Here is a 26,817-nt window from a genome sequence, read left to right on the forward strand (position 1 = left end):
TTAATGTATTATTAAAGCTCCCATTACAACAAACAAAGTGCTAATTACTTTTAATAATTTATTGAATTCACGATCGTGTTTTTCTCGGGATTATAATCAGTTCTGTTTCCTTTCATTTGCAATATATTTAGAACCACGAAAAAACGAGAGCATTTTTTAAATCATCTCCTGTTATTTATAGATGAATTATTATCTCCTATCATCAAATACCATACTCAGTATTCATATTGATTACCGGACCTTTAGCCATTGGTTTAAATGACTCATTGGCACGTTCTAATGTAGTTTAAAATGCAAATTTGAGTACAAAAAATACCAATATTTTAAAATAGTTGTCTTAAAAACTATCCATTTGTCAAGGTACTTCCAACTCCTGTCTATGCTTGTTCTCTATGTCTAGCGGCGGTGCGCAGTCCAGCCAGAGTAAGGCTGTGAAAAGACTGCTGTGGGTCATGATTGACTAGTTGGTATTCTGTCCTGGTTGCGCGGCTAGATGTAGTCATTTCCTTTGTGTGCTTTATGGGATAGTGCTATTGAAGACACAATGGCACTATTATCATAGTGTGTGTCTCAAATGTATATATAAATGTATTTTTCTTTACATGCCTCTGTAAATTGTGTTGTACTGATACAAATTATGCATTATTTGCTTCATATTCAACATTTGTTATTGTTTATAATTTATACTGTGATTATAGTGTTATTTCTAGAGCTACAAAAGAGCAGAGCGCTGCCTGAAAGGGACAGGGTGCTGCTTTAAACTGCAAAGTTACTGTAGCAGTAGCTGATTTCTAGATGTTTATAGTTATGTATTCATTCCATTTATGAGTATTGCGAATAAAGTGGTAAAAGATATTTTCCCAAAACCCAGTAACAGAGTTTACAAAGGTTTTTTTTACACTTCTTTATATTTTTGGTCATACCATTGTAGCCTTTCTCAAAACAATTCAACAAGGATGTCAACTTATTCATTTGAATATAATATAATGGAGGACTGTATGTGTTTGGGCTTAAAGCCAAGATCGTGTTACAACATAATAAAACGTTTGTTTTAGCTAGGTTACTGTAAACTAATATTCATCAAAACATATGTTGTATTGATTATGTCTTTCGTCAATATTTCATTAACAGAAAAGTGCTGTAACAGTCTATAAAAAGATATGCATTTATCCAAAATGTATTATCCGGATACTGGTACACTTTCGGAATGTCGTCTGGAAGTGTTATTTACTCAGTTTACGTGACTCGCTAGGTAAACCAGAGATAGTTTCTCAAATTTCGATCTTAATAAAATAAAAAATACACTGACACCGACATTCTAAACTTGTTTTTGCTTTCGACATTAATTAAAATTGGTGCATTTACTAGTTGAAATTACAGTAGGCTCAGTCCATATTGATATATACTTATTTTTATACAAAACAACGGTACAGTTTGAAGCTTGCATGGAGAAATCTTATAGGGCACTTTTCACGTTTGCGGCCGCTTACGGACAATTTATTAATATGCGCCTTTTGTCAATACACAGGGTCAATACTCTTTATCAATTTATTGTTTGCACTTCGTTAATACACGTAACCTGTGTACAAACGCCGTGACGTAATTTGCTGATCAAAAAATCGGCGACGTATATCAGCTGGACAAAGGGCGGGATTTTGCAGAAGATCAACGAAATAACATTAGATTCAAATGTCATATGTAGGTGACACACATTTGGAAATATTCCACTCTTTTCTATTCACCCCACATTTTACAGCCACAGTTTGGTACCAGTTATACAATGGTTATTGGTGAAGATGCATATGTAATTCAAAGATTCGTGGTCCATGATTACAAAATTCTGGGAAATAATCGCGGATGCTCCGTAAATCTTTCTTTCGAAGCTTTTGCTATAAAATATAACTTTAAAATGGCGACTTTGACACTGCTTTCATGATTCCGTAAAAATGTGTAAATCAGATAAACATTGCCGCGAAATTGATAACTGATGTGTGTAGTTTTCATTTAATACCTTATATTTGCTTAAACTTCAGTCTGAGAAAACACTATTTTCAAAACGTTGAAACTCATCTTCAAATATCTTGCGTGGGTTTGTTTTAATTCTCATGTACATAATTACTTCAGTCAACGATGACATATGTCATCAGGTGTAAAGGTGGATGTACCGATAAATACGTTACGCGTTCTATATCCAAAGGTGTGATTGGTTTATTGCTTGTTTAACTGAGCGCGGCAGCGTTTGAATACACTATCCGGGTAATTAACGTGTTTAGTAGGTTTTAAAACCCTGGTATTACTCTTTTTAACTGAGGTTTTATCAATTATGGTGTGTGCGTGTATAAGTATTATTCATATTTACAACATTTGCATGTGCAGTAATGTTCTCACAGTGTATCTATGCATTGGATTGGTGTTTTGCATGAACATGAAAAGCAATGTTTTTCCAGTATTGTAAACTATTTATTATGCTATAATTATATCATGTCACTAATACAGTGTGTCGGCTTAAAGTCAAGGTCACGATCAAGGTCAAAGGTTTGAGCCTTCCATTTTGTGTCCGCTCTGTATCTACTAAACTCCTTGAAGGATTTCCATGAAACTTGGGTCAAATGATCACCTCATCAAGACGATGTGCAAAACTCATAATGATGTGCATGACTCATAAGTCAGCCATGTTGGCTCAAGGTCAAGGTCACAACTCAGGGTCAAGTGTTTGAGCCTTCCATTTTGTGTCCGCTCTGTATCTCCTAAATCCCTTGAAGGATTTCCATGAAACTTGGGCCAATTAATCACCTCATCAAGACGATGTGCAGAACTTATGAGTCAGCCTTGTTGGCTCAATGTCAAGGTCACAGCTCAAGAACAAAGGTTTGAGCCTTCCATTTTATGTCTGCACTGTATCTCCTTAACCCCTTGAAGGATTTTAATATGATCTGGCTGTAATATTCCATTAATCAAGACAATGTGCAGAATTCAAAATTCACCCCTGCCAGCTTAAGATCAAGGTCACAACTCGATTTTTAATGGTTCCACCCAATACCATAAACCCTTTCACTATCCATAACAATGGCGGGGGATATAGCTGCCTTTCAGACTGCCTTGTCAGTATATTGTATCTCATGCAAGGTATGATTTTTTTTTCTATTTTTGGCGGAAACATTTTGCTACATAAACTAAATTTTTTCCATGTCCTTTTGTTAGATCTACAGACGCTAAAATGTAACGTTTGCCTGCTGTCGCCAGACTGGTCATTTCTCACTTTATCCTTCTTTCCTCTCAATAGATTTATAATTTAGATTTTTTGTATATTTATCAATGATAAAATGGAGGAAAACATTATAAGGATTATTAAAGTGAGTATTTGTGTACTCTAAAATGTTTTTTTTCTTTTAGTGGCCAAACAAAATAGAAATTCAATTTAATAAGGTTAATTTAAATCGGGAATAGTGACCACATTTCGTCCGTCTGTCCGTCCTTTGAACTTGTGTTCAAGTTGATACGTTAATTGGTCAGTCCTGTTACAATATATACTGCAGCACACTTACTAAGCGTATATAACTGTAAACATTATGTGCCAGAAATAAACGTTCTGACCGAGCTTTGTGAAGGAATAAATGTTATGCACGGCTGATTTAATAATCTAAAAATGTCTTCTATATAAAAAAAAATGTACTGAAGAGACATCTAGCTGTTGCAGATAATCAATAGTAGAGCAGTTGATAAAATCCTTTCAAATTAAATGAGCAATTAAATTAAAACTGGAGATGTTAGATACAAGATAGAAGAAACTTGATTTAACATCGGTTTACATTGCATTTGAAATATAAAATATATATTAAATAAAACACCAGAAAGTATTTTTTATTGGAGAGCTGTACAGTATATTACGGTTGTTACAGAATTTATTGGTCTTTGTCACGTGATATAAACCCACCAATTTTCAAACAAACATCCGGTATATTTTTTGTAGAAGTATGTATATTCCTCAAAAATGCTGAAAATATACTTATAACGAATCGGAAGTTTTTTGTAACTCAGTTTTAAGATTATGCATTATTTTTTTTAATTAAACTAATAATTTCATCAATTTCATGTTTATAATTGGTTTTCGCGAAAAGAATCCAATTTAACCATGTCAATAGACCAAAAAATATTGCCATTGTTCAATTTGTACCACCCTCTTAGTATGTATATATATTAATTTTTGTGTAGATTCCATTTTAGCGGTCGGAACACCTGCACTTTACCGGTACGCACATTAATTAAACACTCCCCATTTATTCTTATGGGGGCTACCGCCCCCACACCCCCGTTTTTCTTTTTTCTTTAATGAATAGATTATTGTTACAATTTATTTAAATGATTGTCACGAGCACATCCTACCTTTTACAATCCTAGCAAGAAATGCGTACCAGTAAAGTGCATTCTAGCCTAGCGGTCCCCACTGACTTTGACTATTTATTTTAGGAGGGTTTAGTCCAAATAATTGTACTCAAGAGTTGAATATCGTTATATTATTTTGACTTGTCGATATCCGCCTCCGAGTACAAACCAGAAAAGGTAAAGAATGTGGTAGCACTGTCCTCTTCTTTGCGTAAGTAACACCCAATGGAATCCGTTGGGCAGGAATTATGTTATAATAATGCAACGGATAAAAAAAGAAATACATACATAGAAAGCCTGTAATTTTTCCTTTTCAATGATGTATATATTACCGAGATTTCTTGAGAAAAATTCAAACTATGGCAGTTAAAAAAAAGCCAAGGTTTAACACGAGTGTACTACATATTGGAAAATGGCCGATCACCGGTAAACGAAGCGTTTTCATTGGTCACGCCTCCGACCGCCATTACATGAAGATGATTGAAACGTTAGAGGTTTAAATTTTTTACTACAGAAATTCTTGATAAATATGTCCTGTTCTTATGTTTTTTATTTACTATTTATGATTTAAAACAACAGGTAAGCAGTTAGGGTTAAAGAAAAATCGTGACTACAGATAAATCGTAATTTCAATTGACCACAGTTTCCACCACAGTTTTGATTGTTTCTGGTTGAGACCTCTAGGTAGACAACGTAAAATATCAAAATGTAAAATCGGTCTGCCCGAGGTCTCATTATTTAGACTAAGGAGGGTTGTGTTTAAATTCTTGTTAAAATAACATAGCGCTGGGGGCCAGTAGCACTAATAGAAAAAGCAGGGGTGTGGGGGCAGCATTATATCACAATTTTGGGTGGATAAACCCTGGAATAAATTGGGGACGAAATCGCAACAAACCTTTTTTTTATGTAAACATTTAATTTCACAATGACTTCACAAACCTTATATTGTTAAGACATGGCAGTGAGTGATGATTCAATGACTAGTTTCAGAGTACCAATATACAACAGAAAGTACAATACTTGAAATTTTTCTTTAAAGTTTAAGAAACTGTAATAAATGATGCATTTGTTTAGTTACTATCTTTAACACTGATTTGAAAGATATCATTCAGTGTCTCAAGTTTTTACTGCATCATTTCTGTATCTTGAAACAGCTAGGCCTATGATACGATACGCGTATCGCCAGACTAATGTATCGTGATTAGGGGTGACTATTGAAGCCAATTTTGACTATTGCAATACTATTGATATTGCTGAAAAACTATTGTGATACTATTCTATTGCAGGTTACTATTGCGATACTATTGCAATAGTTATCGGCCACCATGTTTTATACAGTAAAACTACCAACTGACATTGTTACTCAGTGTAAGACACGGCACTGTTTATAATTGCTGTTAATACACATGAGATACATGTTTGTATAACTGAAATGGACAGAAATAAATCTAACATTAAATATTTTTAACATTTTTTCTATTTCTTGCCTTCCTTGGCTTTGAAACAATAAGTAAAACAATAAACCTATGCAAGGTATACTCAAACGAATCGGCCATTTTGTTGCGAATGTCAACATGTTTAATAACCCAAATCATCGAAAAAGACGAAAATTGACAGATCGGACTAAGGTGTACCAGCAGTTGTCATCTACCCGGTACTGTATTCTTTAGGTACTTTTACTCGTGTTACTTTAAAATGATATAGCTTGAGGGGCGTTGTTTTTAGCTCACCTGTCACAAAGTGACAAGGTGAGCTTTTGTGATCGCGCGGTGTCCGTCGTGCGTCCGTGCGTCCGTAAACTTTTGCTTGTGACCACTCTAGAGGTCACATTTTTCATGGGATCTTTATGAAAGTTGGTCAGAATGTTCATCTTGATGATATCTAGGTCAAGTTCGAAACTGGGTCACGTGCCATCAAAAACTAGGTCAGTAGGTCTAAAAATAGAAAAACCTTGTGACCTCTCTAGAGGCCATATATTTCAAAAGATCTTCATGAAAATTGGTCAGAATGTTCACCTTGATAATATCTAGGTCAAGTTCGAAACTGGGTCACGTGGGGTCAAAAACTAGGTCAGTAGGTCTAAAAATAGAAAAACCTTGTGACCTCTCTAGAGGCCATATTTTTCATGAGATCTTCATGAATTTTGGTGAGAATGTTTATCTTGATGATATCTAGGTCAAGTTCGAAACTGGGTCACGTAGGGTCAAAAACTAGGTCATTAGGTCTAAAAATAGAAAAACCTTGTGACCTCTCTAGAGACCATATTTCTCAATGGATCTTCATGAAAATTGGTCAGAATGTTCATCTTGATGATATCTAGGTGAAGTTCGAAACTGGGTCACGTGGGGTTAAAAACTAGGTCAGTAGATCTAAAAATAGAAAAACCTTGTGACCTCTCTAGAGGCCATATTTTTCATGAGATCTTCATGAATATTGGTCAGAATGTTCACCTTGATGATATCTAGGTCAGGTTCGAAACTGGGTCATGTGGGGTCAAAAACTAGGTCAGTAGATCTAAAAATAGAAAAACCTTGTGACCTCTCTAGAGGCCATATTTCTCAATGGATTTTCATGAAAATTGGTCAGAATGTTCATCTTGATGATATCTAGGTCAAATTCGAAACTGGGTCACGTGCGGTCAAAAACTAGGTCAGTAGGTCTAAAAATAGGAAAACCTTGTGACCTCTCTAGAGGCGATATTTTTCAATGGATCTTCATGAAAATTGGTCAGAATGTTTACCTTGAAGATATCTAGGTCAAGTTCGAAACTGGGTCACGTGGGTTTAAAAACTAGGTCAGTAGATCTAAAAATAGAAAAACCTTGTGACCTCTCTAGAGGCCATATATTTCATGAGATCTTCATGAATATTGGTCAGAATGTTCATCTTGATGATATCTAATTCAAGTTCGAAACTGGGTCACGTGGGGTCAAAAACTAGGTCAGTAGGTCTAAAAATAGAAAAAACCTTGTGACCTCTCTAGAGGCCATATTTCTCAATGGATCTTCATGAAAATTGGTGAGAATGTTCAGCTTGATGATATCTAGGTCAGGTTCGTAACTGGGTCATGTGCGGTCAAAAACTAGGTCAGTAGGTCGAAAAATAGAAAAACCTTGTGACCTCTCTAGAGGCCATATTTTTCACGAGATCTTCATGAAAATTGGTGAGAATGTTCAGCTTGATGATATCTAGGTCAGGTTCGTAACTGGGTCATGTGCGGTCAAAAACTAGGTCAGTAGGTCGAAAAATAGAAAAACCTTGTGACCTCTCTAGAGGCCATATTTTTCACGAGATCTTCATGAAAATTGGTGAGAATGTTCACCTTGATGATATCTAGGTCAAGTTTAAAAGTGGGTCACGTGCCTTCAAAAACTAGGTCATTAGGTCAAATAATAGAAAAACCTTGTGACCCAGGGGTTCCATTTGACCCGGGACCCCGGGTCCGGACCCGGGAGATTTTCAAAAGACGCTCAAAGGACCCGGCAGAATACTTGCCTGTGCGTCCTTCGGGACCCGGGGGCATTTTCCTTTGATAATCCTTTCTCTTATCATTAATTTCCTTCAGTAAAACCATTTCCACGATAGACACGTGTATTCAAAATAAACACTCGCGGTCATGCTCTCCTGCCTTTGATCTCTGCTAAATCCCGCCCTTTCTCCTGTAGACATGCCTCGCTGATTTTTTTATCTGCAAGTTACGTCACGGCGAGTGCACATAGGTAACAAGAAATCAATGAAGTGTTAATTAATTGATAAAGCGAATCCTGTGTACTGTCAAAAAAGGCGCCAATTATTAAATTATCGTAAGCAGCTGATTACCGAGCATGTGAAAAGTGCCCTGCAAGATTTTTTCATGCCAACTTTAAATTAGACCATTGTTTAGTGATCATATCGTAATTTCAACAAGAAACTTCACAAATTTTGATGAATTTCGAAAGCAAAAATAAGTTTAGAATGTCCGTTTACGGGTCTAATTACACCCGATGTCATATGCATATTTCCAAAATTCCTAAAAAAAACTGACTTTCAATGCAGATTTTTATGATAAGTAGCATCATTATTTCAGGAACTATCGCTGATTTAGCTTAGTTTGCCAAATAAACTGAGCAAAAACTACTTTCCGATGACATTCTGAAAGTGTAACAGTATTCGGATAGTACATTTTGGATACATTTTTCTAGAGTGTTATAAGCACTGTTCTGTTATTAAAAATGAAATGAAATATTGAAGAAAAACCTAATTAAAATAACATGAATTTTGATAAATATTAGTTTACAATATGAGACTATATGACCTGAGACTGACATTTTTATTATGCTGTAACATGATCTTGGGTTTATTGTTTTCTTAGGTAAAGATCTACGTATTACTGAATAAAAAATATAGTAAATTATATTGACATGTTGGGATAGGACTCCTGTATTTTGGAAAAGGACCCTTCAAAATTTGGGCCCAAGGGTCCTGGGACTCTTGGGTTTTCGGGTCTAGTGGAAGCCCTGTGACCTCTCTAGAGGCCATATTTTTCAATAGATCTTCATGAAAATTGGTCAGAATTTTTTATCTTGATGATATCTAGGTCACATGTGCTCAAAAACTAGGTCACTATGTCAAATAATAGAAATAACGACGTCATACTCAGTTGAACACTGGGTCATGTGGGGATAGGTGAGCGATTCAGGACCATCATGGTCCTCTTGTTAGTTAAATCTCTTTCTTTTCACTAAGAAATTTTGGCAGCGGCTATTCCCTCTCTCATTGACACTGGAGCCTCTTCGATCTCTCCAGCTAATACTTTAAGGGTAACTGACCCACACTGAATATGAGCCGTGCCATGGGAAAACCAACATAGTGGGTGTGCGACCAGCATGGATCCAGACCAGCCTGCGCATCCGCGCAGTCTGGTCAGGATCCATGCTGTTCGTTAACAGTTTCTCCAATCCAAAAGGCTTTAAAAGCGAACAGCATGGAGCCTGACCAGACTGCGCGGATGCGCAGGCTGGTCTGGATCCATGCTGGTCGCACACCCACTATGTTGGTTTTCCCATGGCACGGCTCATATAATTTTTGTAGAGCAATTCCTCCACCATTTCATTCCTTATACTGTTGTATCTCACGCATTGAAATATGGAGTGTTCCACTGTCTCTGGGACCCCGCAGTGTCACACTCGGGAGCCGGTTTCCACATTAATATTGGCCATATGATGGTTTAAGCTACAGTATCCACTGAGCATTTGGTTGAAGATTCTGAATTTGTTACAGTTGTATTCCCCAAATAAATCCCTGGTTCCTACAGTTGTATATATTTCCTGTATTTTGTATGTACTTGTTGTTCCAGTTAGCTGAACCTTCTCTTTCATAATTCTGACTGCATCCCTTGACTGCAGGCTGTCAAGCGGTCATACTTTTTCCTACTATTTCCTACTTTTTTTCAAATCCTATTTTTTCCTACTTTTTCTCAAAAAGTTCCTATTATTCCTATTTTTTCATTCCAAAAGTCAGTAAAAAAGAAAAATTGTTTCTTTGCTAAGGAGTTTATAAGTATATTTGTAAGATATATTTGTCAGTGGTTGTGTATAGCACTATGAAGACTGCATTCATCTTGATGAGACTCCATGGGCTCATACTGCCTGTCCACAGTCATTACCTTGAATATGTTTTTGATTTTTGTGAGTTTCTTGATAAAATGTGCAGTGTACACTACCATTCCCAATGATGGCATTCCTGAGGGATACTTCTGTTTATTCTAGTTTTAGTTGAGGTTTTATCTTTTCTTATTAAAAAATCTGTTTATTTTTATCTTAAACATGAGAAATAAAGTTATACTTTATAGCTGTGTTTTTAAATTCAGATTTTGAATTGTTAGATACTGGTATTATTTTTTCAAGATTAATCTTTTAATTCCTTACTGTGGGAAACAAAGATTTTTCCTTACCATATGTCAGTCAATAGAGACATTCTGGAAGTGTCTTAGAACCTCAACCATTTTTTGCTGAGTTTCACTGGTAAAAGTGTGCTTTGCCTTGACTAACTACAGTTAATATACTGTAGAAAGTAAAGCTTAAATATATTAGCCAGCTATACTCACTCCAGCTTATTCTAATTATTTGCTCAAATCTACCTTTTTTCGTTAATGTAGAGAATTAATTGACTAGATTTGCATACCTTTAAATAAGTCATTATTACATCTGTTGACAAACATTTTGTATGGCAGCATATTTCAGTTTGCAGCCTTATTCAGATCAACAGAACTACATGTAATATAATTTATTATGCAGCTCAATACTGAATGTGAAATCAAATATGAATACAAATACAATGCATGTGTCACTGGCAAAAAGCAGAAAATAAAACTGGATTTTTTTTTCCAATGAAAAATAGAGTAAAATCATTTTACCATTCATTATTAATTCAGATATTGAATTCTAAAACACCCACAGACAAACTTTTTCTTTTACAAAGTTTCAAAATAAATATGTTTCAAGATCAAATTTAAATTTATCTTCCTTTATAAGGCGTAAAAAAAAAATTGTTTGTTTCCGGTATCCCGACCTGCTCTAAATGTTTGGCCCGACCCTAAATGTTTTTATGGCCTTGGAGAATATTTTTTTCAACTTTTTAACAAAATGATGCAAAACTGCACTTTTAATGCGTTAAACATGGCCAGTGATGTTAGAAATCAACTTACTAATGCTCTAAAGGCATATCCCCCTTATTTGTAATCATTTTTTGACAAAAAAAAATAATTTCCGAAAAGTCTCCCTTAATAAAAAAAATTAAAAAAAAAAAAAATTTCCGACCTACCTACCCAAATTTTTTTGAGCATGTTACCTGAAACAAAGAATTTTTTTTTTTAGGCCTAATTATCCAATTATGTCAGAATGCCGAATTTCAGCTCATGCCATCATTTTAATTCTGTAATTACAAAATGATGAGTATGGCTGAGAAACAAAACAATAGCTTCTATTCTAAAAATACATATACATGTATTGATATTTTTTGAGTAATTTAAGTACATAAGTTTAATGAAGGATTAATTAATAGGTATGCTGTGGTGAAGGTTTGCATCTAAACTTGTAATATTAACAGGATACTAAAGCATGCAATTTTAATGACAGAGAATAGACTAGAATATAAGTGGAGTGTTAGATTTTGAAATAATTTGGCAGAAATAACAGCTCTTTCAAATAAAATGACATGGCACATGCAACATCTAGACTCCTACCTCAGTAATCACTGTCAGAGAGGTAAATATTTCAGGTCATTAGCTGGACTCTTAAGAAGTGTATGAAGAGCTATCCTACTTGCCCCGGCGTCAACGTCGTTCCGTGTCTGCACCTTGGTTAAAGTTTTTATGCACAAGTCTTCTCTTTTTAGCTCACCTGTCACATAGTGACAAGGTGAGCTTTTGTGATCACCCTTCTTCCGTCGTCTGTCGTCAGTCCGTCCGTGCGTCCGTCAACAATTTCTTGTCTGCACGATAGTGGTTTCATTTATGATTTTATTTTAACCAAACTTGCACACAACTTGTATCACCATAAGATCTCTGTTCCTTTCTTGAACTGGCCAGATCCCATTATGGGTTCCAGAGTTATGGCCCCTGAAAGGGCCAAAATTAGCTATTTTGACCTTGTCTGCACAATAGCAGCTTTATTTAGGATTTGATTTTTACCAAACTGGCACACAACTTGTATCACCATAAGGTCTTGGTTCCTTTCTTGAACTGGCCAGATTCCCTTATGGGTTCCAGAGTTATGGCCCCTGAAAGGGCCAGAATTATCTATTTTGACCTTGTCTGCACAATAGCAGCTTCATTTATGATTTGATTTTAACCAAACTTGCACACAACTTGTATCACCAAAAGATCTTGGTTCCTTTCTTGAACTGGCCAGATTCCATTATGGGTTTCAGAGTTATGGCCCCTGAAAGGGCCAGAATTGGCTGTTTTGACCTTGTCTGCGCAATAGCAGCTTCATTTATGATTTGAATTTAATCAAACTTGCACAAAACTTGTGTCACCATAAGATCTTGATTCCTTAGTTGAATCGGCCAGATCCCATAATGGGTTCCAGAGTTATGGCCCCTGAATGGGCCAAAATTAGCTATTTTGACCTTTTCTGCACAATAGCAGCTACATTTATGATTCGATTTTAACCAAACTTGCACACAACTTGTATCACCACAGGATCTTGGTTCCTTTCTTGAACTGGCCAGATTTCTTCATGGGTTCCAGAGTTATGGCCCCTTAAAGGTCCGAAATTGGCTATTTTGGCTTTTGCAGCTATATAGAAACTTCATTTATGGTTTTATTTGACACAAACTTCCAAAATAACTTCAGCAACAATAATTCTTGGATTCCATGACAAATCAGATCCAAGCGTAGGTTCAGAGTTATTTTACATCTGATTACCTCCCCTGATTGTAATCAAAATGGATTTATATCAGTAAGTACTTATTTGAAATTTCATTATTGTCATTAGTTGGACTGAGCCAATCAGGGTAGATAACTATGGACTGATTTTATGTCAAATTACCTCCCTTTATTTCAAATTTAAATGGGTAGATCTCCGTAACTTATGAAGATACTGATCTGAAATTTCATTTATGTCAACAGATTTATTTGGCAGATCCTTCTTTTGTTCACTTACAATAATTTTTTTTAAATAACTTCCCTTTTACGTTACTATAAATAGCTTATTTTTAGTAACTTTTTTATTATTGGCCGTAGGGTAAAACTGAGACCACTTTTCTGTGGTACAACATGGATGGTACCTCCAATTTTTAGGTGTATTTTGACATATCTGTACCTTGTAAGAATTTTTTTTCTTTTTGGTTAAATTTCTTCAGTTTGTTGTTACTGTCCTTTGGACTTAGATATTTTTTCTAAGGACCTTCTTGTCCTCAAGTGCAATGATAACAGGTGAGCGATATAGGGCCATCATGGCCCTCTTGTTTCTCTTTATCCGTGTAATTACTTGATTGATTGCTTCAGGCTTAAAATAGTTATTCCTCATCATCACCCACATCAATGACATTCATCTGGCATAAGGGCCATAACTCTTGCACCAATATTTTATGATTTATACCCCCTTCTTACTAATACTTAGAATTTCAGGTTAATGTTTTGGTGCACTTTCAGTTATTACTAAAAAGATTTGAATCAAACTTAAAATAGTGTTCCGCATCATCACTCACATCATAATGTGAGACAAGGCCCATAATTCTGGCACCAATTTTTCATTAATTATGCACCCTTTTTAGCTCTCCTGTCACATAGTGTCAAGGTGAGCTTTTATGATCACCCGTCGTCGGTGCGTCTCGTGCGTCCGTGCGTCAACAGTTTCGTGTCTGCACAATAGTGGTTTCGTTTATGATTTTATTTTAACCAAACTTGCACACAACTTGTATCACCAGAAGATCACAGTTCCTTTCTTGAACCGGCCAGATCCGATTATGTGTTACAGAGTTATGGCCCCTGAAAGGGCCAAAATTAGCTACTTTGACCTTGTCTGCACAATAGCAGCTTCATTTATGATTTGATTTTTACCAAACTTGCACACAACTTGTATCACCTTAAGATCTTGGTTCCTTTCTTGAACTGGCCAGATTCCATTATGGGTTCCAGAGTTATGGCCCCTTAAAGGGCCAAAATTAGCTATTTTTACCTTGTCTGCACAATAGCAGCTTCATTTATGATTTTATTTTAACCAAACTTGCACACAACTTGTATCACCATAAGATCTTGGTTCCGTTCTTAAACTAGCCAAATCCCATTATGGATTCCAGAGTTATGGCCCCTGAAAGGGCCAGAATTAGCTATTCTGGCCTTGTCTGCACAATAGCAGCTTCATTTATGATTTGAATTTAATCAAACTTGCACAAAACTTGTGTCACCATAAGATCTCGGTTCCTTTCTTGAACCGGCCAGATCCCATAATGGGTTCCAGAGTTATGGCCCCTCAAAGGGCCAAAATTAGCTATTTTGACCTTGTCTGCACAATAGCAGCTTCATTTATGATTTGATTTTAACCAGACTTGCACAAAACTTGTATCACCACAAGATCTTGGTTCCTTTCTTGAACTGGCCAGATTCCATCATGGGTTCCAGAGTTATGGCCCCTTAAAGGTCCAAAATTGGCTATTTTGGCTTTTGCAGCCATATAGAGACTTCATTTATGGTTTTATTTAATACAAACTTCCAAAATATCTTCAACAACAATACATCTTGGATTCCATGACAAATCAGATCCATTCGTAGGTTCCAGAGTTATTTTATCTTATACCTGATTACCTCCCCTGATTGTAATCAAAATGAATTTATATAAGTAAGTACTTATTATTTGAAATTTAATTATTGTCATTAGTTGGACTGAGCCAATGAGGGTAGATAACTATGGACTGATTTTATGTCAAATTACCTCCCTTTATTTCAAATTAAAATGGGTATATCTCCGTAACTAATGAAGATGCTGATCTGAAATTTCATTTATGTCAACAGATTTATTTGGCAGATCCTTCTTTTGTTCACTTACAATCATTTTTTTTTTAATTACTTCCCTTTTACGTTACTATAAATAGCTTATTTATAGTAACTTTTTTATTATTGGCCGTAGGGAAAAACCGAGACCACTTTCCTGTGGTACAACATGGATGGTACCTCTACTTTTTAGGTGTATTTTGACATATCTGTACCTTGTAAGAATTTTTTTTTTCTTTTTGGTTTATTTTCTTCCCTTTGTTGTTCCTGTCCTTCGGACTTAGATATTTTTTCTGAGGACCTTCTTGTTTCTAGTGCAGTGATAACAGGTGAGCGATATAGGGCCATCATGGCCCTCTTGTTAGCTAGACTTGTCAAAAACTAGTCTAGCTATTCTATTCACCTTGGTGTCGGCGTCACACCTTGGTTATAGTTTTGCATGCAAGTACATATGGCTATCATTTAACATGTTTCAAACAACAGAACTGTTTATTAGAATAGGTACCACTGTGTTTAACTGGTATTTGATATAAAAAAAAATTATAAATGTCAGTAGATTAACCTTTTTATACAAGTTTGATACTTATTAAACAGATGGATTTTAGGTGATGATATTTTATCAGATCTAGTAAAAATTTTACACCTATATGCTTACACATCAGTGATCTCTGATTTCAGTACATCTGTGCATTCTGGAGCACTACTAGTATTTAAGATTAGTACCTTTGTGCTAAGTCAAAAAGGAGGTGATTTTACAATTGAAATCTTTGAAAAGTATGGCTGACATGAATTTCTAGTATTGTCTTTAATTAGAATGCCAAACGAAAAAAAAATTAAAACTTCTGATGTATGAAATATGTGTTCCCCCTGTTTATAATTTATCATTTATACAATTTCATTGTGTACTTCTAGGGATATCAATCTGATATTTTCTAATATAAATAATTGAACAAAAAAGTGCACTTAACCATTTTTGACATAAATTACACAATGGTTAGAATGTTTTGAGCAAAACCATAAGGCTTTTATTGGTTTTGCACTAAACAAAATATACATGTGGTAGCCATTTTTGCAATTTTATCAAGTCATCATTTTCATATGATATATTATGTCTGTTTTGAAGCCAAAATGTAAAAAAGTGATTTGTAAAATTTGGGTTAACCGTTCGCGTCAAGTGACATATGTAGGCAAACTACATAACTAGACAAGAAGTACTCAGTTATGGCCTTTATGCAAAGTGACTGTGGACTGTCATTTTCCGTCATCGTGCTCCGTCGTGCATTAAATTGCTTGTGAACTCTAGAGGCAATTGACCATCTTATGAACTGGCAGAATTTATCTTGAGGACCCAGGTCAGTCAAATGGGTAATGTGGGTCAAAAACCAGGTCATAGGTCAGATCAAAGAAAGCTTGTGAACTCTAGTGGACCATATTTGTCCAATATTTATAAAACATGTCAGAATGTTGTCTTGATGATCTACTAGGTCAGAGTTCAAAACTGGGTCATGTGGGTCAAAAACTAGGTCAAGATCAAAGAAAAGCTTGTGAACACTCTAAGGCTCATTTGTGACAATCTTATGAATTGATCAGAAGATTAGTCCTATGACTCTAGGTCCGAGTTCGAAAATGGTCATTGGGGTCAAAAACTAGTCACTAGTCAAATCACAGTAAAACCCTTGTGTAAGCGATAGAGCTGTATTTTCAATTGATCTTCATGAATTTTGGTCAGAATGATTATCTTGATGAAATTTAGACCAAGTTCGAAAATGGGTCATCTGGGTCAAAAACTAGGTCACTAGGTCAAATCAAAGAAAAACCTTGTGTATGCAATAGAGGCTGTATTTATCAACTGATCTTCATGAATTTAGCCAGAATGATTACCTTGATAAAATCTAGGCCGAGTTCGAAAATGGGTCATCTGGGGTCAAAACTAGGTCACTAGGTCAAATCAAAGAAAAACATTGTGTATGCAATAGAGGATGTATTTTTCAATTGATCTTCATGAAATTTGGTCAGAGTGATTGCCTTGATGAAATCTAGGTCGATTTTGAATATGGGTTATCTGAGGTCAAAAACCAGGTCACTAGGTCAAATTAAAGAAAAATCTTGTGTATGCGATAGAGACTGTTTTTTTCAATTGATTATTATGAAATTTGATCAGGTTGATTGCCTTAATGAAATCTAGGTCAAATTTGAATATGGGTCATCTGAGGTCAAAAACTAGGTCACTTGGTCAAATCAAAGAAAAAACTTCTGTATGTGATAGAGGCTGTATTTTTCAGTTGATCTTCATGAATTTTGGTCAGAATGATTGCCTTGATAAAATCTAGGTCAGGTTCGAAACTGGGTCATGTGGGGTCAAAAACTAGTTCAGTAAATCACATCAAAGGAATAGCTTGTGAACACTAGAGACCACATTTGTGACCCAATCTTTATGAAACATGGTCAGAATGTTAGTCTTGATGATCTCTAGGTCAAGTTCAAAACTTGGTCATGTGGGGTCAAAAACTAGGTCAGATCAAAGGAAAAGCTTGTGAACAGTCTAGAGACCACAGTTGTGACCCAAAATTTATGAAACTTAAAAAGTTTGGCTTGATGATTTCTAGGTCAAGTTTGAATCTGGGTCAAGTGGGGTCAAAAACTAGGTCACCTGGTCAAATCAAATGAAAAGCTTAACTCTGCAAAATATCTGAAACAGTAACTTAGTTTAATGAGTAATTGAAATATTATATAATCAATTACAGTTATTAAGTATCAAATTAACCCTTGGCTTGTAAGGTTTGAGTATAGATGTAGTTCAGCTTCGGGGTCCAATGACAGTTTATTAAAATCTCTGTGCTGAATCTTTTAGCACTAGTTTAGAAAGATTTGATGTTCAGTTTAGTCATAGTGTCAGTAAGTTTATTTCAGTCATACAACATACAGTGTCAGAAAATTTCACTTTTAATAAGTGATCTTGAAAGCACTTGCTAATAGTACACACAGATAGTTTAAAGTAAAATTTCACTTAATTTTGTAAGGGCTGTAGGTCTGCTTGCAAGAGCATGTCAGTGACACATCCTTACTATCTGGACCTGTAGTTACCTGCTCCCAAAGGGTCTTATAGATGTATAATTCAGGCATCAGGACTGGTCCTGAATTCAGGTTTTTTGCCGGAAATCTTTTATATTACGCTGTTGGATTAAGACATTTCAAGCTTTGTAAAGAAGATTTTTCAGGCTTCTTATTTTTACTTGAATCCAAGGCCTGTCTTATTTGGATACTATATACGCCTAGTATGAAAAAGCGTTTGTAATATATTTCTGTGTATTTTCAGGTTGTTATACACTGATTGACTTGAAATTTGTGATTCAGTGTGGATGAACATTTACAATGGAGGCTGATGAGAGGGATTTGAGGAAAAAGAGGAGACGTTCCGTTAGAAATCTTCGCCGTACGTCTGGCATACTGCCTTTAAACCTAAATGCATTGGATGAAAGAACTGAGGATGGTTCAACAAAAGGTAGTATCTCTGGGACATTTTACAGAAGTTTCCTTGTCAACATGGTCAAAGAACCAACTTAAACTTTTGTGACCTCTCTAAATAGGAGCTACAGGTATGAAGATTTGCCTTTGACTGTTAGGGAGGAAAACATGCTGAAGTATTCTCAATTAAAGTCAGTTTTCAGGAAAACCTGCATGATATGACAGAATTTCTCCGAGTGAAAATGGTCTTAGGCTGTAAACAGCCCCTGCTGTGAAAGGGGAAAACCCCTGAAAGAGAACTGTGAATTACTGCTGGAGAACTGATCTGGTTTCCCATACCTCATTATGTAAGCTGAAACTGTAAAATACTGTTAAATCCTTCAGTGAGTTTTTTTTTGGAAATAATTAAACTACCTGTGCCCATGGAATTGGGAAAATAAGCGCAAGAAATTGGGAAAATAATGGCAAGCTTGTTTTTTCATAAGTTGTTGATTTTTTGCCTTTTCTACTGATAAATCTAAGACGAATGGACTAGTTCTTGACTGTGTAACAAAATGCTGTCTGTCAATGATGCGATACAGACTTTGTGAATTTTAATTGAAAACAATCTCCATCAGAAAGGAAATGTGAAATGTATTTGGGAAATAATGATCTTTTTTTTTTTGGAAAAATAGAAGGTTTTTTGCAAGGGGAAACAGCCCATCTTCGGCACTAAAAACGGCCAAAAAAATCACTATGACCTTATATTTGGTGGGCAATTATAGGCCCTATCATGGGGATATATGTGGATGTCGACATTTGAACATTAAATAAACGGTAATTTTACTGGGCAGTTCTTTGTGATTCAAACTTGTAGATTCACTCAACCATGAAATCCACAAGAAGTAGTCCGCAATCAATACAAAAATACTTTCCCTCAAACGAGAAATATAATGAATTGTTTTTTGTAACATAAATCTTATATTGGAAAGAATGTGTATGGTTAGTTTTATCAACTTAAATGTAATTTTATTTTGCAGAATCCCAGGCTGAGGAAGCGCAGCAGGAAATGTTTGGTAGCATGTGGTGTGAGAGCCTGGAACCAGTGAAGAAACGCAGACGGAGATCTACGCTGTTTGTTGGTTTGGTTCCTAAAGCAACGGATCCAGATACAGACAAGGAGGATGAAAACCTCGATAGAAATAACCACAATATATACCTCACAGAAATACAAGAAGACGAGAATGTGCAGAACGACACAGAATCTGTAACAGAAAGAAACAATGGTACAGAAGGTATATGTACATTAAATGAAAATGTGAATGACAAGGAATCTGTCACAGAAAGAAAAATTGATAGAGAAGATATAGATACATTGAATGAAAATGAAATGGCAGGGCAAACATATACTGGGCAACCAGGAAAAAGAACAGACTCTTATCAGAAAAAGATGATGAATGTACTTGAACAAGTGGAAGAAACTGACTGTATTAAAGTTATTGAAAAGGAAGAAATTAGAGAGGGTAAAATTCGAAATATAGATAGTAATGACTTGAACTATGCAATAGATAAACATGAAGAAGAAAGCAATATTGGAAGAACATCTCCAAGTAGATCAGACTTAAGTAACCAATCTCCACAAGATTTTAATTTATCAAACGTATCACCATCATCTATGTCACCAGATTTTCCAATTTCTCCAAGCACATCTCTATATCAAGAGGCCCATGAAGAGAGTTACATTGGAGTGAACAAAAATGATACAGAAACCATTTGTGACATGGAAACAAGGACACAAAATACTGTGAATGAAAATGACTTTTCACAAACTAGTTCTTTTAGAGAATCTATTCAGAAATCACCAGGAGTGGACCAGGTGTTTGATTTGTCCCACTCTGATAAAGAGAACAGCCTGGTAAATGACAGTGCAGGTTTGAATATAACTCCTCTAGTAAAAGATGATTCTGCTGAAAAAGTGTCTCCAGGATTCCTATCTATGTGTAAAGCTTTTGCAGGAAAAGTTGTGAATTTTGTTAAAACCAGTCCATCTTATTTAACTGGTGGTATGCTTGATAGCAGTCATACAGCAAATATTTGTGCCTCTCCTGTATTAAAAGGGAACTCCAGTTTGAATCTAGGGTCAAGTGAATTGTCAAAGTTTGGTGCACAGTCTGATATTAATAAATCTCTGGAAAAGCTGGGAGCTGAAATCAATAAAGAAAGCTCATGTTTTATAAGTGGTGAAAATAATACAGATCTTGTAGATCATGTAGATTCCAGTAGCGTTGGATGTGAAAAAAGACTTGATGAGTCTGATAAAACAGTTGAACAATCCTTAAGCAAGAACAAGTCATTAAATCAAGTTGTTTTTGGATCAGCAAAAAAGCAGAGAGACAGAAAAATGTTTTTTGATACTTTCAATGCTGTAAGTGATGAATTGAAGAAAGTCAGGAGAAAAAGTTCTTGTTCAGAAGAGACTAAAGAAATGATGGTTGATAAAACAGGTACAGACCCACCTGTTTTAGGAATAATTGCTGAAGAACATGCAGAGGCACCAAAAGAACATGTAAGCAAAGTTGGAGCTGAGTCCAGTGCAAACATAATTCTGAATGAAGTATCTGTAAAATGTTTATTGCCAAACAATATAATTGAAGGAGAAATCACAAATGACAAAATGAATACCGATGATGAACCAAATAAAGATGACACATTCTCTACATGCACCAAGATTATTTCTCAGAATGAAATCGGTGCTAGAGCTTCACCAATGGTTATTCAAAAACATAAAGTTTTTGACAATGAACCTCTTGGAAGTAAATCAGAAGAATCAGTAACTGAATATGCATTTACTGAGGAAAGTTTAGATAAAGGTTATGAAGAAGCTGTTGGACCTGTGGTAGATGAAAATGTTTTAGACAATGAATTAGCAAGTAATGGTGGTGCTGTTGAAATGGAATTAGACTATAAAGTCACAAACGGTTTTGCTGTTAGTGAAGATAGAGCCAGTAGAACAAGTAGTAAGGCTGAATATCAGAATGGAAAAGGTAGAGCTATAGAATCAAGGGTAGGGAATACTAGTGAAAACTTACAACATGCTGCATCTAATGCATTGCAAGTAAATGAAAACAGTCAGTTGAAGGAAATCCAGAAAAGACGGAAAAGAAGAGCTTTAGATATTTCTAAGTTTGATGATAATGAAATTGCCAGTTCAACAGAAAATGAAAAAGATCAGGCTATTGATTATTGCGAAGAACTGTGTGAAAAGAAACAAAAGCTTACTTTAGATACAATCGATGACGAAATAATTGAGAAACCACCAGAGAAACACACAAAGACAAAGATAGATCATCATAGGCCAGAGGCATTTGAAAAAACTAGTACTCCGTGCTTGTTAAATGGTCAGATACATTCTGATATCAAACAGATCCATGAAGTGACAGAACTTAGGAAGAAAACAGGAAATGGAAATGTGTCAAATATGAGAAAAAATAGAAGAAAATCATTTGGTTTTCAAACTGTATGTGAAACTATTGAAGAAAATTCAAATGATGTTGTGAAAAGTGTGACTGAAGACTTTGTAAGAGAAGTTGATGAGGTTGATGGCATAAATGAGACTGATAATGTAGAATCTCACATAGAGAAAAGGGTTGCTGCACTTGATCTTGGAAATGAGAATATACAAGATGTAAACGATAATACTAAACTCATAGAAAAGGATAAGCTGGTAGCAGATTCAGAACACTCGGATGAAAGTATGTCACAGATCGAAAATAGAAAGATCACTTTGGACAGTAATGTAGAGAAAAAGAAAAGAGGAAGACCTAGGAGAAAATCTGCTAACTTTAATGAAATTTTAAAGAGAGGAAGAGGAAGACCTAGAAAAGAAATTTGTGAACAGGTACTGGAAGAAGCAGAGGAACCCTTGTTGAATCCAGACAGAAAGGAACCAAATAATATATCTGAACTTACAAATGAAATATCTCAGGTTCAGATAAATGACAGTGACAAACAGGTGGCTCCAGTAAAATCTGATATCTCTGTTGAAAATTTAATTTTACCAGGAGATGAATTAATTACCCCAGAAAAGAAATCTGAAACAAAACGAAGAAGGCGTAGATCAGCTGAAGCAGCAACTTTGAGGTTGCAAATGATAAATGAAGGCGAGAGTCCATCAACTGCTGATACTGTTGAAACTAACCAAGGTAAAAGGGGGAAAAGAAAATCTGCTGATGCTGCAACATTAAAGATTCAGCAAATGGATCTGAGTGAAGAATGTGCTAGTCCAATAGGAGAGAATATTCACAATGGAGAAGCAACAACAAATGTCAAACGTGGCAGAAAACGTAAACACAAAGAAGACACATTTGATGAATTAGAAAAAATTTACAGAAATAAGAATTTTGTGAAACCTGAAGAGAAGAAGCCATGGCAAACTGTATTGGAGAGTCCACAAAATTCATCTGACATATTTGGGAAGAAAAGGTTACAAAGACATATAGATTTTGAGAGACCGTCACAAGTGAAGTTACGTAGGAGATTACAAAGAGCGGTTAAGAACGGTTGGGATCCAAAGAAAAGGAAAAGAAATGAATTGGAGGATGATTTTGTGCATGTGAAGTTGATAAATCTTTGGTCAGAACTAGATGAAAAGGCAGAGGAATCTGACTCACAGTCACTACAGAATAAACTGAAAAGTATTGTAGAAACAACTTAGCTTGAAATAGTTCATTGTATATCTGTCTGTTTAAAATAACAACACTTTTTGAAGAACTTTATTCTGTGAACTGAATTTAGTTTTTTATAGTATTAAGTTGTTATGACAGGATGCGGTAATCATACATATTTGCATGTAACTCAATCACGTACTGTAAAATCATTTAATTTCGTGGGCTTGAAATTTTGTGGTTTTAGTCAAAACGGCAATTCCATGGGGATATAAATTCGTGGATTTCAACTTTTGAACATAAAATGAATGGGAATTTTACTTGTATGTTGGGATTAAATTTCCTGGATTGACTCAACCACAAAATCCACGAAAATTAGTCCCCCATGAATATAAATGATTTCACAGTAGTAGATCCCAGACCATACAATTTTATAGATAATGCAAACTTCACACAGCTGGTAATTTTTACAGTAGGGAACTTTTCAATGTAGCATACGGTGTAACTAACACTGTTTGAACTGTCTTTAGTCAGTTTTCAGTCACTCTTAAAGTTACCTTCCATGAAATTACAAGCATTTATATCTTTTAAATACGGTTTCATGCAAATAAATTTAAATTCTGTTTTGTTACAGTGTACTCGTGTATTTTTCATGGAGTACCGAAACCACTTTTTAGAACGTGAAATTGAAAGTTTAGCAGTTTTGTGGTTTTCCCAAACATCAAAAAATGCACGGATGTAAGCAGTCATCAGTGGCGACTGCAAGCAGAAATTCCAGGATTTTGGTATAATATAACCGTTACTTGTATGTTTTGGTTTACAAATTAATGTATTTTTCCACAGAATAGTCAATTGTTTGGTCTTGGTTTCTTATGCTATTGTTCAATGATTTTCAGTTGAGGTTTGGCCCTTGATTCATCAAATTTTATGTTTAGGCCACTTTTCTTATATTTTTTTGGGTGGATTTCCACCAAACTTTGCAGGAGTGAAGTTCTATTAGGCATTTTTAATAGGCATGTTCTGGTTTATCAGTTTTCATTTTATGATATTTTTGCAACATCTCTTACACCATTGGGCTGATTTCCACCAAACCTTACAGGAGTGATCAGTGCTTAGCCTAGTTACACATATCAGCATGTTTTGTGGCATTGATTTTCAGCAGAGTTATGGCCCTTGATTTGTCCTATTTTGTCCTATTTTACAGTGTTTACACTACTTGCTGTATACAGTTACCCTGAATTTCTCCAAACCTCACAAGTGATTTGTTTGAGGCGTAGTTGTACACATTATTGTCATGTTTTGATTAAATTATTTTCAGCAGTCTAGTTTTAATCACAAATTTCTTCACTAACATCAGTGTTAAGGAAAAGTTAGCTAGTTGGAACATCATTATTTAGTTGGAAAAGTTCTCATATGTTACTGTAAAATCGTTAAATTTTGTGGGCTTGAAGTTTCATGGTTTTAGTTCAAAACGGCAATTTCATGGGGATATATACTCGTGGATTTCAAGTTTTGAACATAAAATGAATGGGAATTTTTACTTGTTCGTAGGGATTAAATTTCATGGATTGACTCAACCACGAAATCCACGAAAATTAGTCCGCCACGAATATTATTGATTTCACAGTATCTGATTGCAATTTTCCTAAAGCGGATGCCCAGTTGCTGAGAAGTACGTTACTGCATTCAGAGCATAGACACTGCCTAAATATGAACCATTTATAATTTATGACAATTGACCATTTCTTAACAAAAATCCTTTGTGGCCACTTGGATTTCATAATCATTGCTATTTTATCAACAAAATCAGACTTTTGAATTTGCATTCAGTAATACTCATGGAAATGTTTATGAGGGCATTAAATGTTTCATGCATATTTTACTGAATTCTGATTGGACGTAATATATATAGTAAATTTTAACCAATCAAATACTTCTCACATGAGTAGGTGAAATTTTAAACTTGAATTAACAGGAATGGTAAAAGGCAGTTTGCTGGCTGGTTATTTTTTGTTGAAAGATTGACTTAGCCAACTTAATACCCAGCCGTCATTGGTGTCTGCATAAATATCACTTTACATTTATGTCTTCCCCATAGGTGGGGGGAGACATATTGTTTTTGCCTTCACCGTCTGTCTGTCCGTCTGCATAAGCGTAAGCTTGTCCAACTTTCACAGGTCAAACTGCTGGCCGGATTTCAACGAAACTTTACAGGAATGATCAGTACCAAGCCTTGTTGTGCATGTCGCTGGCATGTTCCGCTTAGCTGCACAAAATGGCTGCCAGAGCTAAAAATAGAAAAATCTTGCCTGGCTTTCACGGGTCAAACTGCTGGACAGATTTAGACAAAACTTCACAGGAGTGACCAGTACCAAGCCTAGTTGTGCATATCGCCAGCACATTAGGCTTCCCTCCACAAAATGGCGGGGGGGGGGGGGGACATGTTTTTGTGACAAAAACGCCTAGTTTTTATTGTCTTTCTTACTTTCCTTTGAAATATATGACCACCCACATTCAAGTCTTACTGTAAAAGAAATAAAGTGCTACACTTTTTAGTCAGACTGTTTCCAGGAAAGGAGGGCTGCTGAACTCACCTATGCATTACTTTCTTTGTTGCATTCAGGTTTCATTACATCTTTACTACTGCCCCTATTACGTTTCTCATACGTATATTTTATTATTATGCCCCCCCTTCGAAGAAGGTAAGGTATATTGTTTTACAGATGTCGGTTGGTCAGTAGACCAATTGGTTTCCGGATGATAACTTAAGAAGGCTTGGGCCTAGGATCATGAAAGTTGATAGGGAGGTTGATCATGACCAGCAGATGACCCCTATTGATTTTGAGGTCAGCTACTCAAAAGTCAAGGTCACAGTGACCAGGAACAGTTAAACGGTTTCCAGATGATAACTCAAGAATGCTTGGGCCTAGGATCATGAAAGTTGATAGGGATGTTGGTCATGACCCCTATTGATTTTGAGGTCAGTAGGTCAGAGGTCACAGTGACCCAGAACAATTACTATAACTTGAGAATGCTTGGGCCTAGAATCTTGAAACTTAATAGGGATGTTGATCATGGCCAGCAGATGACCCCTATCGATTTTGAGGTCAGTAGGTCAAAGGTCAAGATGACGTAGAACTTTTTTTTGCCAGTTTACTGGAGAATGCTTTGGTCTAAGATCATATTTGATACAGAGTTTACTTATGATTGGTATTAATGACCCATAATTATTGATTTGAGGTCAGTACGTCAAACATCCAGTGCAAAGTGACCAAATAATTTCTGTTCTTTGTGCAATTACTGAATGCATCAAGGGGACATTTCGTGTTCTATAAGCTCTTGTTTGATATTTTTTTGTTACATAACATCACGCCTATATCTACAGCCCCACCCCCAACAAGTTTATTTTTTGCATGCTCCCTCCTCTTTAAAAAGATCGATTTTAAGAAACAGAAATATGCAATAAAAGTCATAGGTCACCATTATTGGAAAAGAGTTATCCCAAAAATGCCGTTTTCAAGGGCAGATAACTCTTTCAATACCGGTGACCTATGACTTTTATTGCATATTTTTGTTTTTTAGATGATTGTCCTTCAATATCCAAAGTTTGAAGAAATTCTATTTTTAGGAAAAAATTCGCCCATCTCCAATACAGGAATTCTAATGTACGCCTTTAAAGGCACTGACCTCCAGATTTTGGCTAAAATGATATTTCTTAAGAATTTAAGTTTGGTCATGTTATGAACATTAGAAAATGAGTTTTTTTCTGAACTATCATAAAAATGCCAAATCAAGAAAAAAAAAACATGCCCATGTAGGGAATCCGACCCGGGCCCAGTCCACAGCAATAAAA

General features: G+C 35.6%; 1 protein-coding gene across 1 annotated transcript; it reads left to right on the top strand.

The window, feature by feature from the left end:
* The first annotated feature begins 3,923 nt into the window (after window positions 1-3,923).
* Window positions 3,924-26,413, top strand: LOC123534824 (uncharacterized). Its single transcript, XM_045317256.2, has 3 exons — window positions 3,924-3,972; window positions 18,173-18,358; window positions 19,341-26,413. The coding sequence occupies exons 2-3, from the start codon at window positions 18,229-18,231 to the stop codon at window positions 23,012-23,014; spliced, it is 3,804 nt and encodes a 1,267-aa protein (XP_045173191.2). The 5' UTR covers window positions 3,924-3,972; window positions 18,173-18,228; the 3' UTR covers window positions 23,015-26,413.
* The last annotated feature ends 404 nt before the right edge of the window (window positions 26,414-26,817 follow it).

Source organism: Mercenaria mercenaria, chromosome 12, assembly GCF_021730395.1.
Source record: "Mercenaria mercenaria strain notata chromosome 12, MADL_Memer_1, whole genome shotgun sequence".
In the NCBI taxonomy this organism is placed as follows: domain Eukaryota; kingdom Metazoa; phylum Mollusca; class Bivalvia; order Venerida; family Veneridae; genus Mercenaria; species Mercenaria mercenaria.

Coding starts and splice junctions, on each gene's coding strand:
- LOC123534824 (XM_045317256.2), top strand. CDS start 18,229: ATGGAGGCTGATGAGAGGGATTTGAGGAAAAAGAGGAGACGTTCCGTT. Junction 18,359..19,340: donor TGAGGATGGTTCAACAAAAG/GTAGTATCTCTG, acceptor TTTATTTTGCAG/AATCCCAGGCTGAGGAAGCG.